Genomic DNA, 16,137 nt, shown 5'->3' with positions numbered 1-16,137 from the left:
TAAGGTATAACTCCTGGACTAAGTAATATTAGTACATTTCTCCTTTTTTCTTTCCTCAGAAAAAAGAAAGCTTGACTTCCTTTTGGAGGAGGCTTCTTGTGCTGAATTTGGAATTAAGTTTTTTATATTCTGGAAAATGAATTTTTGGCACCTTTTTTTTTTTACTCTAAAGGCTGCCCTTTTCTATAGTCTTTTTTGACTCCAAAGGCAATGCCTGGAGTTCTTTCAAGATTAGCAAGCATCTCTGGAGCTTAATAATAAATGCATATGAGCTGCTGATGACTGTATTAAAATTGAGTTATCTCCCAAGAGCTTTATATTGAAAAATATAGTGTGGCTTTTCATTAAAAACTTTTAAAAAATCACAGAGACATGAAGTTAAAGGTCTTCCTATTTGTTCATTTTGTGGCCTGCTACATGGTCAGTTCTGCATCTAAAATCAGGTTCTCTTGAATACAGATGATGGGGTTGCAATTAATGTTTTGCTCTAATCCAGGAGCCCTCCATCACCAGTGTTTTATTCCATTCAGCAGCAGTTCTGCCTACTTCCACATTACAATTCCTTTACTTTATTGCACTGAGTTTTCCAGCCCTTCAGCAATCTCAGTTAGTCAAAACTCTGTTGTGGCTTTTTATTTCTTATTCTACCTGTGTTAAATGCTGTACGGGATGCAAATCTCTCTGTGATTTTCATGATGCCTGGGAAGACAAAAAGTGCCAGGCAGAGCTCCAATTCCCTGGATGTATGGAATGAGTCATGCTTCCCAGTGTGCGGAAAGCAACTCCAAACTGGGCCGAGGTTCTAGTACAGCTCCCCCTGTGCTGCTGCTATATCAGGCTTTGTCTGTGATGCAGTCAGGGTGTTAGAGACTCTCATCCCTCTCTCCTGAGAGCTGCTGCTCTGAACTGTGTCATGCTTGACCACAGTGCCTGCATAGGTTGAAATTATATGTTTAAAAAGGAGGGAGAAAAATAAACATCTTGCCCAGCTGGGGAACATTTGAGTCCCATTGGGGAAGAGCTATTTTAAAGCTCAGACTGAAAGATGTCTATTTTTGCCCTTCAGCCAGACAGACTCAGCTAATGGTCTAAATTGTTCAAACCATTTTCTTGACCAAATTCTTAAAAAGAGGAACAAAAATGAGCAGGAAGAGTCCTTAAGCCAGCAAGAGGTAGACAGGGCTCAAACCTGAAAAGATCTTATCTATACCCTTCTGTTCTTTGGGGTAGTAGAGATATGCTTTATTTTTATTGTTGTAGTATGCATTTGCTTTAATAATGAGCCAAAGAGATTAAGTTCAGTGTGAGGATTATAAGAGCAATACTGCTGAAAACACATTGGGGAGGTTGTGCAATCTCCAGGTGTCTCTCAAGAGCAGGTTCTTATTTCACTTAATCATTTCAGATGCACAGCATGGCTGGAGGCTTTCGGGGAAGTGTAACCCAGCTAGGACTGCTCATTGTGACTCATCTTCCTTGTTTCTGATGTTCTGCTGAGCACTTTCCATAAAACTGCCTGTGTAGATGGGTTTAAATCTTAGGATAGGGGAAAAACAAGTTTTATATTATGCATGGGTGCCATTTCATTGGATTTCCAACTTGACTGCCCCATGAAGTAGCTCTGCAGCTGTTTGGGAGCACCATGAAGCAAATATAAGTGGGGGAAAAAGCCAAGTCCACTTGTGATGGGGAATCTGATGTAAAAAGTGTGTCAATACACACAAAGGAGATTGTCGAGGTTGTTTATTTAATGAATGCTGTGATCTTTGGTGATGACAGAACGCAATGAAGCTGGTGAAGGGTCTGGAGCACAAGTCTGTTGAGGAATGGCTGAGGGAGCTAGGGGTGTTTAGCCTGGAAAAAAAGGAGGCTCAAGGGAAATCTTATCAGTCTCTAAAACTGCCTGAAAGGAGGGTATAGCCAGGTGGGGGTCAGTCTCTTCTCCCCAGCAACTAGCAACAGGACAAGAAGACTACCTTCAGCTGTGCCAGGGGAGGTTTAGGTTGTAAATTAGGAAGAATTTATTCACAAGAAAGGGTGATTGGACACTGGAGTGGGCTGCCCAGGGATATGGTGGGTCACCATCACTGGAGCTGTTTGTGGAAAGAATGAGTATGGCACTCGGTGCCATGGTCTGGTTGGCATGGTGGTGTTTTGTCACAGGTTGGATTTGATGATTGCTGAGGTCTTTTCCAGCCTATGTGATTCTGTGACAAGCAGCAAAGCCTTGGTCCATAAGGAGACAAGGATTGTGAAACACTGCAATTAATCTGTTCCTTGTTATTTCAGGAACAGCATGGTCTTAGCATGGAGTGTCACCCTCTCCTGTCATGGTCCTGGTTCTGCTGATATTCCTTATAGTGTGTGACTTGTTTCAGCTCTAATGCTGGGTCTGTCTTCCTCAGGAATCAGAAAAACCCAAGTGTGATTTTGCACAGCTGAATGAGCCTGTCCTGCTCCTTGGCCTTTCTTACCCTGCTTCCAAGTCAGCATTTCAGAGAGCTTCCCTCACCTCTGGGAGCTTGGGGACAGCAGTTCTTGGGGCATTTTGGCTTGGCTGTGGACAGCTAGGCATTTCCCTGAATCAGAAAGCTACTTTTAGGATTTTCAGGGCACAGGAGAGTTTTGTTACCCTCCCTATGGCATTGTGTCCCCAGTTTCTGGCTGATTGCTCCCCTCTTCCGTCAGGTTTTTCCGCTTGCTTCATGCATTGTCAACTCTATGCAACTGCCTGTTCCTCAAATAGAAGTAAATACTGAGGAGAGTGTGTTATTCGTGCCAGCACAAAGGTCAGGCTACTATCAAACCTGCCATCTGCATGTGTGATGTCTTACAGCCTCTCGAAAGACAAAAACGGGGCTGTGGGTGAGTGGGTGTAATGTCTGTTGTTCAGCCAGCCAGGGGTTTAAAAATACTACTTGTGAATGACCCGATGAGAGTAGTTTTAGAAGGCAATCCAAGTTCAGTGCGTTTCAGTTCTCTGATGGGAAAGATATTTGAAGAGGTGTTTATATCAAAACAAAATTTACTAAACAAGAAGGGAACGGGACACTGAGGGGAGATAAATATCCATGGTGGAGTGGCTGGTGGCTTTCACTGCAGTCCTAATGCCAGTTTGGGGTCGCTCAGGACACTGGATTTGTACTGGGGAGAGGGGAGCAAAGGGGCAATGAGATGGGTGATCAAGGACTGGTTTTCATTTCCAAGCACCCTTCTCTAGTGCTGTAGCAACAACTTCTGTCTGTATGAGTTATGCTAATTTCAGTGCTGAAAAATCCAAAAATAGCAGAGGAGAGAGGAATCAAATTATAGTTTTTCCATGGGATGAGGTAGTGGGAAGGAAAAGGATGCTGTACCTTCTCCCTGTGTGGGCATGGGTGCCTGTCTCCCTGTGCTCAGAAGGAAGCAGGACTCAAACTGGGAGCAAGCCAAGCGCTTGTGTGGAAGTACCACCTTGTAGAGATCCCTGGCTGTTGCCTGCTTTGCCCAAGAAATTAATCTCCTGAGGTCCACAGCCATTAAAGAACAGCCTGTCAGCAGCATCCCACATTGTGTAGCGCAAGATCTCCATGGCCACCATTTCAGGATCCAATCATTACAGAAAAGGAAAGAAAGGATAATAGCTTGGAATATTTCTACATTTAAAATTCTCAATAATACTATATATTTTCTAGTTTCTTTGTTATCCCCTAAAGGCTGAAGTTTCAGCCCAAGTTTTGGTGAGCTTTGCATCACTCTGGGGTGTGCAGTGCCTAGCCCATGCCCAACTCTTGCTCCCACATGTCAGCCCCTCTGTGCTGCATCCCACACCTCCATGGAGCATTTCCCTGTCCTGCACCACTGTGATGGAATCATGACTATTTGCCCCTTGTTGGCGGTGGGGCCGTCCTGATACAGTACAGCAAGGGCTGGGTTTGTTAATGAGAAATGGCTTTTCTGGGAAATGTCACAACCTGAGTGGGGTTTGATGATGCCTCTTTGAGTGCACTAATGCTCAGCTAGCTCACACTGGCTTTGTTTTGGGTTTTGGTTTCATTGAAAGGAAAAAAAAGGGGGAAGTGAATCAAATGGAAACCTCCCTTTATTCTATTTATTTTTCAGTTGGAGGGAACGGAAAGATTTGAGCTTACCTGCTGGAGCACATTAGTCATATGAAGAGATGATGGCTGTGGTCATGGGCAAGATTTGAACATGGGCTGGCTAGTGAAGTGCTTAAGCCCACAGTGCTGAGAGGATTATGGGTGAGATGGATCATTTTTTGTGATTCTGGCCTGATTTCTTCAATAAGGAGAGCCAAGACCCTGCTGAAGGTGAAAAGGATGCCCTGGCACATAAGCTGGGGTGATGCTTCCAGCAGTCCTGTGTGGTTGGGCAGACAAAGGAAGTCCTTTCATGGCTTTGCATTACCATTTGTGTTGGTTCTGGAGGGGAGCCTGGTGGAAGACAGAGGTGGTGATGCTACTTCGTCGTAGAAAGCCACAAAGTCTACCATGTAATTACATCTGGGCAGAGCAGGGCTGCTCCCACAGCACAGTTACGTATGTGACTGGAGCAGACAGTGCTGGAATTTGCAGAGATGTCAGGAGTCAGAAATACTAGAAACCCTCAGGAAAGGTTTTGTCAATAACCGAAGCCCTGAAGTTACTAAAAAAATATGGAGGGGAGCTTTGTGTTCCTGCTCCTGCTGTGGGACCTTGCAGGAAGGGAACAGGCAGCACATGTTCTTGACCGTGCTTCCCCAGACAGCACCTTGCTCTCATTTGTTTGCATCAGTCTTCCTGCTTGCATATCAAACATATTTTTACATCTTTTTTTTTGTGACTGGTTATGCAAAATCAAATTGCACAAGAGTCAATGCTTACCCAGTACTCATTTTTTATAAGCTTTTTTTTTAAGATTCCTGCTTCTAATCTCCTGTGTAATAATCTTTTGTGCATTCAGCATTCAGAAACAAAACCACCAGTAATGAGAGAGTATTCCAGCAGAAATAGTGAAGAGGAACTAGACTGAGTCAAAAGGTATTGATTAGCATGTGCAATCACACATATGCAGCTGCTTTGAGGTATACCATTGAATTCTACTGGAAGTTTAACAGAGTTGTGTAAGAATTCATCTGTCATTTACAGCTGTTCATTTAAGGTGATTGGTATGAAATTACAAAGAACAACCTGGGAGGTGTAGGGGGGAAGGTTAGGAAGTTTTATTTATCGATAAATTAAACAAGGAAGAGTGTTAAAGTCATCATGGAAGAGTGAAGGCTGGATTCAGCCTTTAAGACTGGTATCTGAATTGGGTGAATTGACTACTGAGGGAATAAGTTGAAGATCTCATAAATGTAGATCTTAAAAGCAATCAGCTTCAATTCCTACTGCATCCCTGTAAAAGTGGAGCAGAAATGCAGATCCCTGCCTTAGGATCCGGGGTGGCTGCTGTCAGTTGCCACGGTGATGTTCCTGTGCTGTATTTTAGGGTGCTGGCAGTCAGCTGTGCACAGCTTCGCTGGGAAGTGCACACCAGCGTTTTGGCTGCTGGCTGAATCCTTATACAGGTTTGTCACCAGCAATCCCACATACTGTTTTCAGGAAAACAACATCCAGTAAGCAATTCCAGATTTTTCTTTGTTGCTCTGATATTCAGAACACGCTTATACTTCTTAAGCTTGGCCTACCCCTTCTCCCAGTATTTAACGACCTTTTTAGGAGCCATGGAAAACCAAGAAACATCTCCTTGGATTTAATACTTGTTTCTTGCGGAAAAGCACTTTATCATAAGCATGTAGATTCCTGTATAGAGTAGCTTCTATGGGATTTTTGTTGCATAGACCTTTGTGCAATATGGAATATTGTGGAAGATGTGGGTACAGCACTCACATAATAATAGTTAATAAAAAGTTAAATAGTGAACCAAATGAAAGTCACCAGATGTGTGATGTGCTATGCTTTTATTTTCTGAGGTTATATTACCTGAGACTTCTCTGGCTTTGTGAGTTGTTTGGCATTGCTTGGGTTTTGGTAGTGTGGTAGTGAGGGGTTGAGGGGTTTCAGGTTTGGTATTTTTTTGGTGGTGGTGGTGTGAGTTTTTTTGTGTGTTTGGTGGTTTTTTGACTTTTTTTTTTTTTTTTTTTTTTTTCCTTATATTATTTTTTTAAAGTTATTGGGATTTTGAGGATTCAAATGTCCTTTGGAGGTATGAACCAAATTGCTGATGATCTCTTGCTCAGAGCTGCGCTGATCGTGTCAGTTTTTCCAGGCTCCCAGGAGACTGTGGTAGTGCTTCCTGTCCAGCTACACCGAGCAGCAATAAATTTAGCCCAAGTGAGCCATAATGACAGTACATGAATCAGAGGACTCCTGACCACTCTCCAAGAGGGTCTGGCTCTCCATACAGACATCTTCATCCCTTGAGCTGCCAGCCCTGTCCTGACTTCTCTGCTCCCTCTGGGTAGCTTGTGCCTCCTCATTACCCGTTTGTACTTCTTCCACCAGTCGTTTTCTTCTGATGTTTTTTCCCCTCCAACAAGAAATCAGGGTGCTGTGACTCAGGAGACAGAAACACACCTGACCTGCACAAACAGCACAACTGCCCCTATGTCACCCTGAGCAGTTCACTGATGTGATCAGGGGCAAGGCTGGCCCCTGATCGTTGCTATATTTTCCTTCCTGAGAGCACTGACACTATGCTGCTTTCCAGATCTTTGCAATTCTCATTGGATGGAAGCAAGCACAGGGTGAAAGCTGAAGAAAGCTTTTCATATTAAGGCTGTGTTATTGTTTCACTTCCAGCTTGTGATTGACAAATACTTACTGCTCCCACCTCCCAAGGGGTTGAACTGTGAGCAGGAAGTGATTGTAAAAGATATTGTACTCTGAATCAGATGCGAGGAGCTGTAGTTACTCTCTAGTGTCTCTATGATGACTGCTGTCAGTGCTGAGCTACTGACAGCCCAGTGTCACTGGAGCTACCTGGTAGCTGTGCCAGCATTGTCAAAACAGGTCCCTGCTGTGAGGCAGAGCTGAGATTCTGTCCCTGCCCTTATTTTGACTGATGCAGTAGTGCCTGTGTGCAGGAAGGTGTGTTGGATCTGAAAGTAGCCAGGCAGAAATGAGACATCCTTATCCACATCTGATGAAGTCACAGCCTCAAATTAGTGAATTCAGCCAAGTTGATGGATGAATATAGATTTATAGGACCTGACAATCCAGTCACACACATCTGGGAGGGATGGCACAAAGCACCTGCCCAGCCATGAGCTCCAGCTGCAGTGGGCATGATGTGGATAGCAGTTATTGCTCCATGTGTTTTGCTTTGGCAAAAGTGGCACAGAGCAGGTACAACGCCTGTGAGACTTTGCCCCAACAGACCATCGGGGTGATAAGAGGGTTTTGCTGGAGGTCATTGCTCAGAGTAGGATGGTAGAAAAATGCTATAAATAGACATATATAGAGTGTGAGGCTGGCACAGGAGGCGGGAAGTGAGAGATTTTGGGAGCTTGCTTTGCATAGGTTTTGGGAAAAGGCATGGTGCATCTTGTGAGTAGGATAAGGTCGGCACCTCCCTTTGACCGTGTCACAGAGACTTCAAACAATCTGTGATGGTCTGAAATAGATGCCTGAAATAGAGCAAATGGTGCCTTTAAAGTGCTTTTTTTCCTGGCTGTAGAGGAAACTCCATGGGGGACATGGAATGATCCTGTGCTGACAGGACGCCAGGGGAGAGGGCTGTTGATCTTATCCAGAGGTCTAGCATTAGCAGGTGCCTTGTGTGTGTCTGTATTTCAGGGCCCCTGGATTTAGGCTCCTGTGAGATGGTCTTTTCCAGCAAGGAGAACTAGCAAATTTGAGAGGCTTAGAAGAAATCAAGCCTGTGTATGGCTCTGTGCTGTGTCAAACATGCTGGTAGTTCTATATCACAGCATTTGTAGCTATGGGGCTTACTCCCAGAAGGAGTTGGAATATCAGTGTTGCTCTTCAAACACTTATTTCATCATTAGCTACTGGGCTCTGTGTCATGTTAATGCTGCCAATCGCAGACAATGTTTACTCAGGTAACAAAATGAAACTGTGTTATAACGCCTGTCCCCAGAAAGTGTGGGGGAAAGGGATTTGGATTTGGATCTGACCATAAGGTAGGAGCTGGTGCTGAGTGTTTGGTTGAGTGCTAAGGACATGTGCCTTGGGTCCTGCTCTCATCCTAGTCTTTCCTACTCCCCTCATTCATTGGTCCTTTTCCTTTTGATGGTGCTGTAAAAATCCTTAAGTCTACTCAGGAGAGAAGTGCACCAGCAACATTAATATTATTAAAATACCCTGGACTGGAAAAAAAAAAGAGGGAACAGTGGTTTTTTTCAACACTATTTAGTTCTTGAGTTTTTGATGCTGAGCTGTCTCAATCAGTGGAGGAGAGCAGCTGTTATGTTCTTCCTCTGCCAGCTGGCTGGCTGTAGTGATTTGGTGTCTCTTATCCCTCCTGCTGTCTGCACTCATTTCTTTCCTCTGTTCTCATGAACACTACGCAGTCCAGACTGTCAAAGGGAGGAGTGATATTCCTGCATCTTCTTACCAGCCCTGCCAGTTTTCTAGTTTCTGACTTATCCACATGCTCCCTGGTAGTCTGAGGGTGCCAACTTTAGGCTGGCCAGGCTTCCCCCATCTTCCTTCCAAGGACAGAGCATCTTGGTAGGGTAGGACTTGGGGAAATACCCAGTGGCATTTAAAACACCCAACAGACAGCTGCTGCTCCCCTCCTCAATCCATTTCTCACCTGTGATGTAACAACAATAATCCTTAATATTATTTTTTCTTTATAAAGTAAATTGTAAGGTTGCAATATGTGGGCTGGGGTTTCCTTTCCTTGAAAAACACAGGCAGATCTGCTTGGGCAATCTGGTAATGCTGTAGGATGATCTCTGGAAGGGATTTGGGGCACAGACCTCATCAATGGACCCAGGGCTATTGGAGATTACAGGGATGTAGGTCAGGTCAGTGTGCTGTCAGTGAGCATTGTTGGGGGTGCTGGTGCTGCAGGTGTTTCAGGGCTGTTGCAAAGGAGGAAAGTGACCTTGGGGTAGTGGCTGGTGGGGCAATGGGTGATGTGTTATAAAAGAGCCGGGCATGCAGAGCTTGGTGTTTATCTCTTTCTTGCACCACAGCACCTGAATATGAGGCACCACCAGATCTTTGGGGACTAAGTTAAATGCAGGTTTGACATTAGAAAAAAACAAAAAACAAAAAAACAAAAACATGGTAATTGTTGGAGGTGCTTAAAAAAGGTTGGCAACATGAACTCATGTCTGGCTGGGGACAGGGGTATAATTTTGACACAGGTCAAAAGGAAAATACATCCCACGGTATCTGCATCAGGGATCAGGTGGGGAAGAAGAGGGAAAACATCTGCTGTAGGTATGGGCACAGGAATGAGTGGCTTGATGGTGACCATCTTGAGGCCAAGTGGTTGTGGGGAAAGCAGTGGGGCCACAGTGGCACTGGGGCCTCCCTGCATGGGGTGCAGGAGGAGGGAGAAAAATTATATTCATCACATTCCATACCTTGCAGTCCTCGCAGGACAGACACACATGGACTGTGGGCTGGTAATGAGGGGGGGAACAGCAGGAGATTGTGAGGATGAAATTACACCCAGCAGCAGACTGACATGTCTGGTTTCACAAGATGCTCTGTCCAGCACGAGTCATGCCCTCTGGGTGCTGTTTTCTACAGCCTGAGCTAATTCAGATAACTTGCAGTTTACAGACCCCTGGCTCAATCCTGACCCTGCCCAAGTTTCCTTCAGTCATTTATTTCACAATGCCAGCATCTCCTGTGAATGTCAGCAAAGCTGCAACTCTGTCCATGTACCCCTGGCACGTATTGTGGCCTGAGTTTTCCAGAGCAGAGGTAGCATCCCCTCCCTGTCCAGCAGCTGGAAGGAGCACTGGAATGCTACACTCAATGCAGAGCGTGTGATGCTCCCTATACACTTCCATTTAGTATTTCCCTTCTTCCTGGTACAAGTACATGTGTGGGCATGAAAATAAGATGAGTACTCTCTTTCTAGGGTGGTTTTGTGCTCCTGCCCCAAGGTACAGGATAGGGCTGAGACCTGGCAGGGAAATGGTCCCTGTGCGTTTCAACACTCTGGCCCATGGCACAGGGAAAACTCTGCTCCCAAGGTTAGGTTGCACAGGTAAGGAGGATGTCATCCCTGGGATGGGGTCCAATGCTTGGCGTGGGTGATGCTGTAGTTGTTTGCATGTGTCATGGAGGGAAGTGTGTGAATGGGATAAATTTAGCAGTCAAAACACAGGGCCAGAACAGTCTGTCATTAACTGCCCTCCCATCTCATCATCCTGCAACCACAAGGAGCTTTTTTAGGGCTGGTGTTGTGGCAGAGGCCAGAGGAAGTGTGGGAGGCCAGTTCCTGGTGACACCTCCAGGCGCAGCAGCGCTGCCCGATGGCGCCATTGGCTGCCCCCGGCCCGGGGCTGGCAGTAACCAGCAGTTAAATGCCTGCCCGGCCACCCTGGGACACACAGCCTGGAGCATTCCAACACAGACAACCAGTTCATCCCTTCCCCAGCACCAGGAGACGCAGGCTTGCATCACACCTTGAGGTAAAGGTCTTGGTTTCATTGGGTTGATCTGGCATTGCCTGGAGGGAAAATGGCAATGTTTGGGAAAAGGGGTTGAAGATTTCCTCACAAGTTTTGGTTGAAAGCAGGAGGCTTATCATCTGGGATGTAGGTGTTGCTTCATCAGGGAAGAAATTAGAAGTGTGGTCGTTCCAGCATGTTTTGGGTGCAGGGTGATGTTCAGTGTCTTTAGTGTATCCCAAAAGGAAGAGATGCTGAGCTGGGCTTAAAGAATGGAAAATGAGAGCAGAGCTGGAGGAAAGCCCCCACTGCTTTATCTGCCTGCCAAGCAGCAGTGCTACTGGGGTGCCTACCCAGAGGGCTCTGGAGATGCAGCTCTCTATGGCGTTACCTCATTGGGATGCTCCACTTTGGAATGGTAGGACATTTTATGAGGCTGTGGGGACCACTCCAGGTGGGAGGTGCAGCTCTGCAGCCATGGTCTCACAGTGCTGCCCATCTGAGGTGTAGGCTCCTGTCACAACCTCTGAGCTCAGCTGAGTGGTGACATTACTATTGGAACAGGAAACTTAGGAGAGCTTTCCTGCTCCGAAATGATGCTCAGACAAAAAATCTGCCAGTACATGGCTGGGTATTCTAAATCCCAAACTAAAGGGAGATTTCTGCCCAGAAGGTGCCGGGAAGTGGCACAAGGACAAATCCCTGGCTTGTTTGATGACATGCCAGGCTTGAGCACTGTGATTTGGGAGGGCTTTGTGGGACCAGGTTCCAACCAGACGCACATACAAAAGCTTTGCTCTAGCCTGCAAATATTTCATTCGTTGTTGCAGCCACAGGAACCACGACTGACATGAGGGCTGCATTCCTGGTGCTGCTCCTATGGGCTGTGGCCTGTGCATACCCTGTAAGTACCCCCTGGACTGACACTCCCACCCCAAACCCCTTGGTTTTGCCCAGGCAAGGCACACTGATCACTGATCAAATGTCTCCTGGATGTGTCTAGGTGCCTGGCCATGAACCCACCTACCCCAGCGCCCTCCGGGAGGTAAGCCACAAGTGCCCCTGTCCCACAGGGAGCAGCCCGTCAGGGAGCAAGTTTGGGATGGGGAGCCAGCCCTGGGCAGGCATTCTTGGACCAGGAAACTAGGAGGGATCTGCTGCTTCTATGTGTCTTTGAGCTTTGTCTGCCTGCTCGGTCTTTTCAAACTGGGTTGGTTTCAACCTGTTTTGACTTGCCTCCCTCTAAAAGTTCCCAGTTTGCCTGACCCCTTTTGCTGTGCTGGCCCTGAAAAAGGAGTTTCTGTGCTCTGAACTAGCCCAGCTTGGGCTTTTCTGGGCTGCTATTTTGTTGGTGGCTACCATTTTACTTTGTATCTGCAGAAATAACTAAAGGACTGAGATGCAAGAAATAGAAAAGATGAGCTCTTGCATGGCTTGGGAGTGAGGTCCTGCAGCAGCAGCAGCAGTAAATGTACTGTGGTTGGTGTTTAATAAACCAAAAGCACCATGTCATATTTTGCCTCCAGGATACCGCAAATGAAGATTACATCGGCAAGCTGGGCAACCGCCTAGATGGCAGACATCATCCTGCCAGTCCAGAGACAGGGGAAAATGCACTTGCCAGGGACCTGGCGGGTGGGAATGCTGTGGATGAGGAGCTGGGTGAGCTCAGTGGCCAAGATGTTGGAGGTCGAGTTGGGCTGGCTCAGCACGTGAACCAGGTGGACCATGAAGACATGAGTGCCCACAATGGGAATGACCTTGGTTTCCTGGTGAGTGAGTGAGTGGAGAGGAATGTTTTGTTCTGCCAGGAAAGCTCCCTTGTCCCCAAAGCTGGCATTGGTCAAGGCTGTGCTTGGCTTTGCATTCATCTGTTTGTCACCTCCTTAGGAGGTGGATGCACGCGACACTGATGATGCTGACAATGGAGACCACTACGGCACCAGAGCCAATGGGTTTCCCTCCCATGGCGGCGGGTTCCTGGACGAGGAGGATGACAGTGGGGACGACACCTTCTATGCCAATGGGGAAGAAGAGAGGGGTGAAGGCCCTACCTATGTGGCTGGTGCTGATGGGGCAGGGGAACATGAGCATGATGCTGGCCGTGGGGATGCCGGGGCTGGCGTGGGGCACAGCAGCAGCAGCAGCAGCGAGAGCATTGGGGCAGACCACCGACGCTACAGGAACCATGGCTTTGGGCACACCTACAGGCACAGAGGGGCCAGCAGCAGCAGCCAGGAGGAGGAGAGCTATGACTTCCAGGATGAAGCCATGCAGGGGGATGATCCCTCTGTCTTTGATGGCCCAGGCAGCAGCTACAGGATGCGCCACGCTGGCCCTCACGCTCTGGGGAGCAGTGGGGAGAGTGCCCAAGGGGCTAGCTCCCACCGCTGGGAGGAGGGTGACAGTGGGTCCCCTGAGGTGGAGGATGGTGACTCTGGAGAAGACAGCCCATCTGTGGAGAACAATAGTCAGTCAGAAGAGCCTGTTGACAGCCAGTCAGAGGAAAAAAGCTCCAGCCACTCCAGGGGGGATGGGGATGGGGAGGACAGCCCCTCCAGGGAAGATGAGGACAGTGAGTCCAGGGAGACCACTGATGAGCAGTCAGATGAAGAGCCAGGGGAGACCCCAGAGGTGGTGAGAACCTTGAATGAGCACAGCAACAGTCAAACCTGGGAAGGTCAGGAGGACTGGGATTCTGCTGAGGACAGGAGTGTGCTGTCCACACCTGACAGTGAGTCCAGGGAAGAAGAGAGTGAACTGAGAAAATCCAGGGAAGATGATGATGACCAGAGCCATTCCACTGTGGAGGAGTCAGAGGAGGATGAGAATGACTCTGTGCCAAGCATATCAGCTGAGAGCCCAGAGGTACCAGAGGATGAGAGCAGCCCAGAGGACGACAGCAGCCCAGAGGACAACACAGGTGAGGACAGCAGGTCCACAGAGAGTGACAATAGCAACACCCAGGAAGATGAGGATGACATGGAGAGCCACTCCCAGGAGGATGCCACTCGTGAGTTCAGCAGCCACGGGGATGACAGCTCCCTGCAGAGCCTGGAGAGTGGGGGCCACAAGCAGCGGCTGGGCACCCTCCGCCACAGACCTGCTGTTGACTATGATGACAATGACTGCCAGGACGGGTACTGACCTGTGCCCCATGGCCTCAGCGGCATGAAGGGTGTGGGGGGAGGAGGGGTTAATTTATTTGCCATATAGCCTGGTTGACTTCTCAAGAAGTGGTTAAAATGGAGTGGTTAAAATGGAGTGGTTAATGCTGTGGTTAAAATGGAGTTGGGTTTGCCAGAGCTAGGCCTGGGCATGCTACACAGGGAATGAAAGGGTTGCCAGGCACAGGGAAAACACCAAACCACAGCAAGAAAGGGTATTTTCTGTATCAAACTGAAGAGCAGCTGTGAGCTGTGAGTGCCGGCAGGGTGATGCTGCCCACTTGCCTGAGGGACACAGTTGGTGGCTTGGCACTTCTGGGCATGCTGGGCAGGTCCCTGTGTTCACCCCTTGTGTTTACCTACCCCTGCCCTAAACACATCTGCCCAGACTCCAGTTGGAACTTTCCATTAACTCTATGTCCAGCACATAAAAAGGAAAAGCTACAGCTGGTGTGCACATGTTGTGCATGGGCACAGCAGGGTGTGAAGTATCACTTCAGGATGGGATGTATGTAATATTTTTATTATTTTGTAAGAAATGTACAGAAAACATTATAGTGTATCCTTTTTGCACTTGTATTTCAAAGCTGAAATATACCCTTTTGATTTCTTTAATCACCATTAAAACCACGAAACTCCACTGTAGTGTGGTTTGAGGTGTTGCTGTTTTTTTCTCCTGAGTGTGTCAGGGTCTGCAATTTGGGGCTGGACCAGAAGTAGCAGGAAGCAAAGGGCAGGATATTTGTGTGGAGAGCCACAGCATGCCAGGAAGAGGGGGAAAGAAAAAGCTGAGGGTGTTCCCACTCCCTCTATTTCCAGGTGCCCCAAAGGCCACCCCTGCCCTTTGGTGAACCTGCAGTGGAGTGGAAAATCTGGCTGATGACCCCAGTGAGCTGGGCCTGAGGCTTTGCTATATTAGGGCCATCACCTGCTCTTCCTGAGGTGTTGGAAAGGTGTCCCAGGGCATGAGGACTCTTCTGGTCCACTGGCTTTGTGTGCCCATGGTGGAGCCTGATACCAGGTTCCCTGCAGCAGAGATACAGGTGAGCAAGGTTAAGGTGTTACCATGCGTAAAGCCTGTTTTACTCTTTGTGACATTTTGTTTTTTCCTCCTATCATCAAATAAACAACATGTTATTTAAAATCACATTATTTTAAATGCCACCCAGGCCCTTCTTCCTTGTTCACATGTGCAAGAAAAGCAGTACAATGTGGGTTTTGATGCTGAAGGTGAAACCTTGGGCTGTTGTGTTACTGTGCAGTTTTACAGCATGGAGTTTTGGCTCTGCAGGGGACAATCCCCAAGGGGCCAGGGTGAGTGGGTACATTCCCTTCAGCTGTCAAGTCTTAGGGGTGTGTGCCACTGCTGAGCATTGCAGTACCAAATTCAAGAACCAGTAAAAGAATGAAATCTTTTTCTGCTACTTATAGCAGAACCACACTTAATTTGTAGCCTGTTTCCACCACTTGAAGGCTGGGAGCTGAACAGCTCCTGATTTTTATGGAAATTATGTTTTAATGTTCACCCTGTGAACCACCTTTTTCTGCTTCTGTATGAGATCAGCTCTGAAACTTGTGGCTTCCCCATACTGCTGCCTTGTGAATGAGCCTCTTTCCTGACTCTTTATCCCACTAGTTCCCACTTCACTGTGAATACTTCAGCTGTGACCTGGTCCTTGTTTTTTGGACCCCCCCACATCAGTTGTGTGAATAGTTGGGGATACTGTGATGGCAGTGATGTCTGTCAGGGTCATGGGCATCAAAATTCTGGAGTGCAGGTCCACCACTGGGGTGAAAGACAGCAAGCGTGGCTATCTTGGGTTTGGCTGCAGCCAAAAGGTCTGGGTCACATCCCTGTCGCTGCAGTTTAAAGTTGTAGTAATGACGTGTTTACTGCTGCGGGGCAGGTAGGGCTGAGAGCTCTCCCGTGACCAGCAAGCGGCGCCTCTGTCACAGGGCTGGGTCACATCCCGGGGGCCATCGGCAGTGATGGTCACGTAGCGACAGCTGGTGAGGGTGGGGATGGAGCAGTATTTTTTCGGATCTCTCCAGGAAGTGGCGTGCAGCTCTGCAGTGAGCCCAGCCTGCGAGAAGGACAGTGGAAACGTTTCAGGAGTGGGCTGAAACCGTTTCTTGCAAATTTGTTCATGATCCTGTGTCCATCTTCACTCTTGTGGGAGTGGTGCTGGGGTGCGCAGCAGCCTGGCACAGCTGGGCAGGGGACTGCGTGTCCCCGTCTTCCTCATTTCATGCATGGAAAGAAAAACTGGATTGATTTGGGTTGTGTGGGTGGGAGGCACCAGTGCTTTGCAAAAAGGGCCGAGGGTATCCGGCTGTGTGTTCCTGGGGATATGCTGCCACTACATGTACTGGCCAGCAACGCCC

At 47.8% G+C, this 16,137-nt stretch overlaps 1 protein-coding gene across 1 annotated transcript; it reads left to right on the top strand.

Moving 5' to 3' along the window:
• Positions 1–11,435: 11,435 nt before the first annotated feature.
• On the top strand, positions 11,436–13,732 carry DMP1 (dentin matrix acidic phosphoprotein 1; the record flags this gene model as incomplete). Its single annotated transcript, XM_084204796.1, has 4 exons — positions 11,436–11,489; positions 11,589–11,630; positions 12,112–12,357; positions 12,476–13,732. The coding sequence occupies 4 exons, from the start codon at positions 11,436–11,438 to the stop codon at positions 13,730–13,732; spliced, it is 1,599 nt and encodes a 532-aa protein (XP_084060922.1).
• Between the last annotated feature and the right edge of the window lie 2,405 nt (positions 13,733–16,137).

The sequence above is a fragment of the Fringilla coelebs genome, assembly GCF_963513975.1.
Source record: "Fringilla coelebs genome assembly, chromosome: 4".
In the NCBI taxonomy this organism is placed as follows: Eukaryota; Metazoa; Chordata; class Aves; order Passeriformes; family Fringillidae; genus Fringilla; species Fringilla coelebs.
Note: the sequence above shows the minus strand (reverse complement) of the source record. Positions and strands in the feature narration are given on the sequence as shown.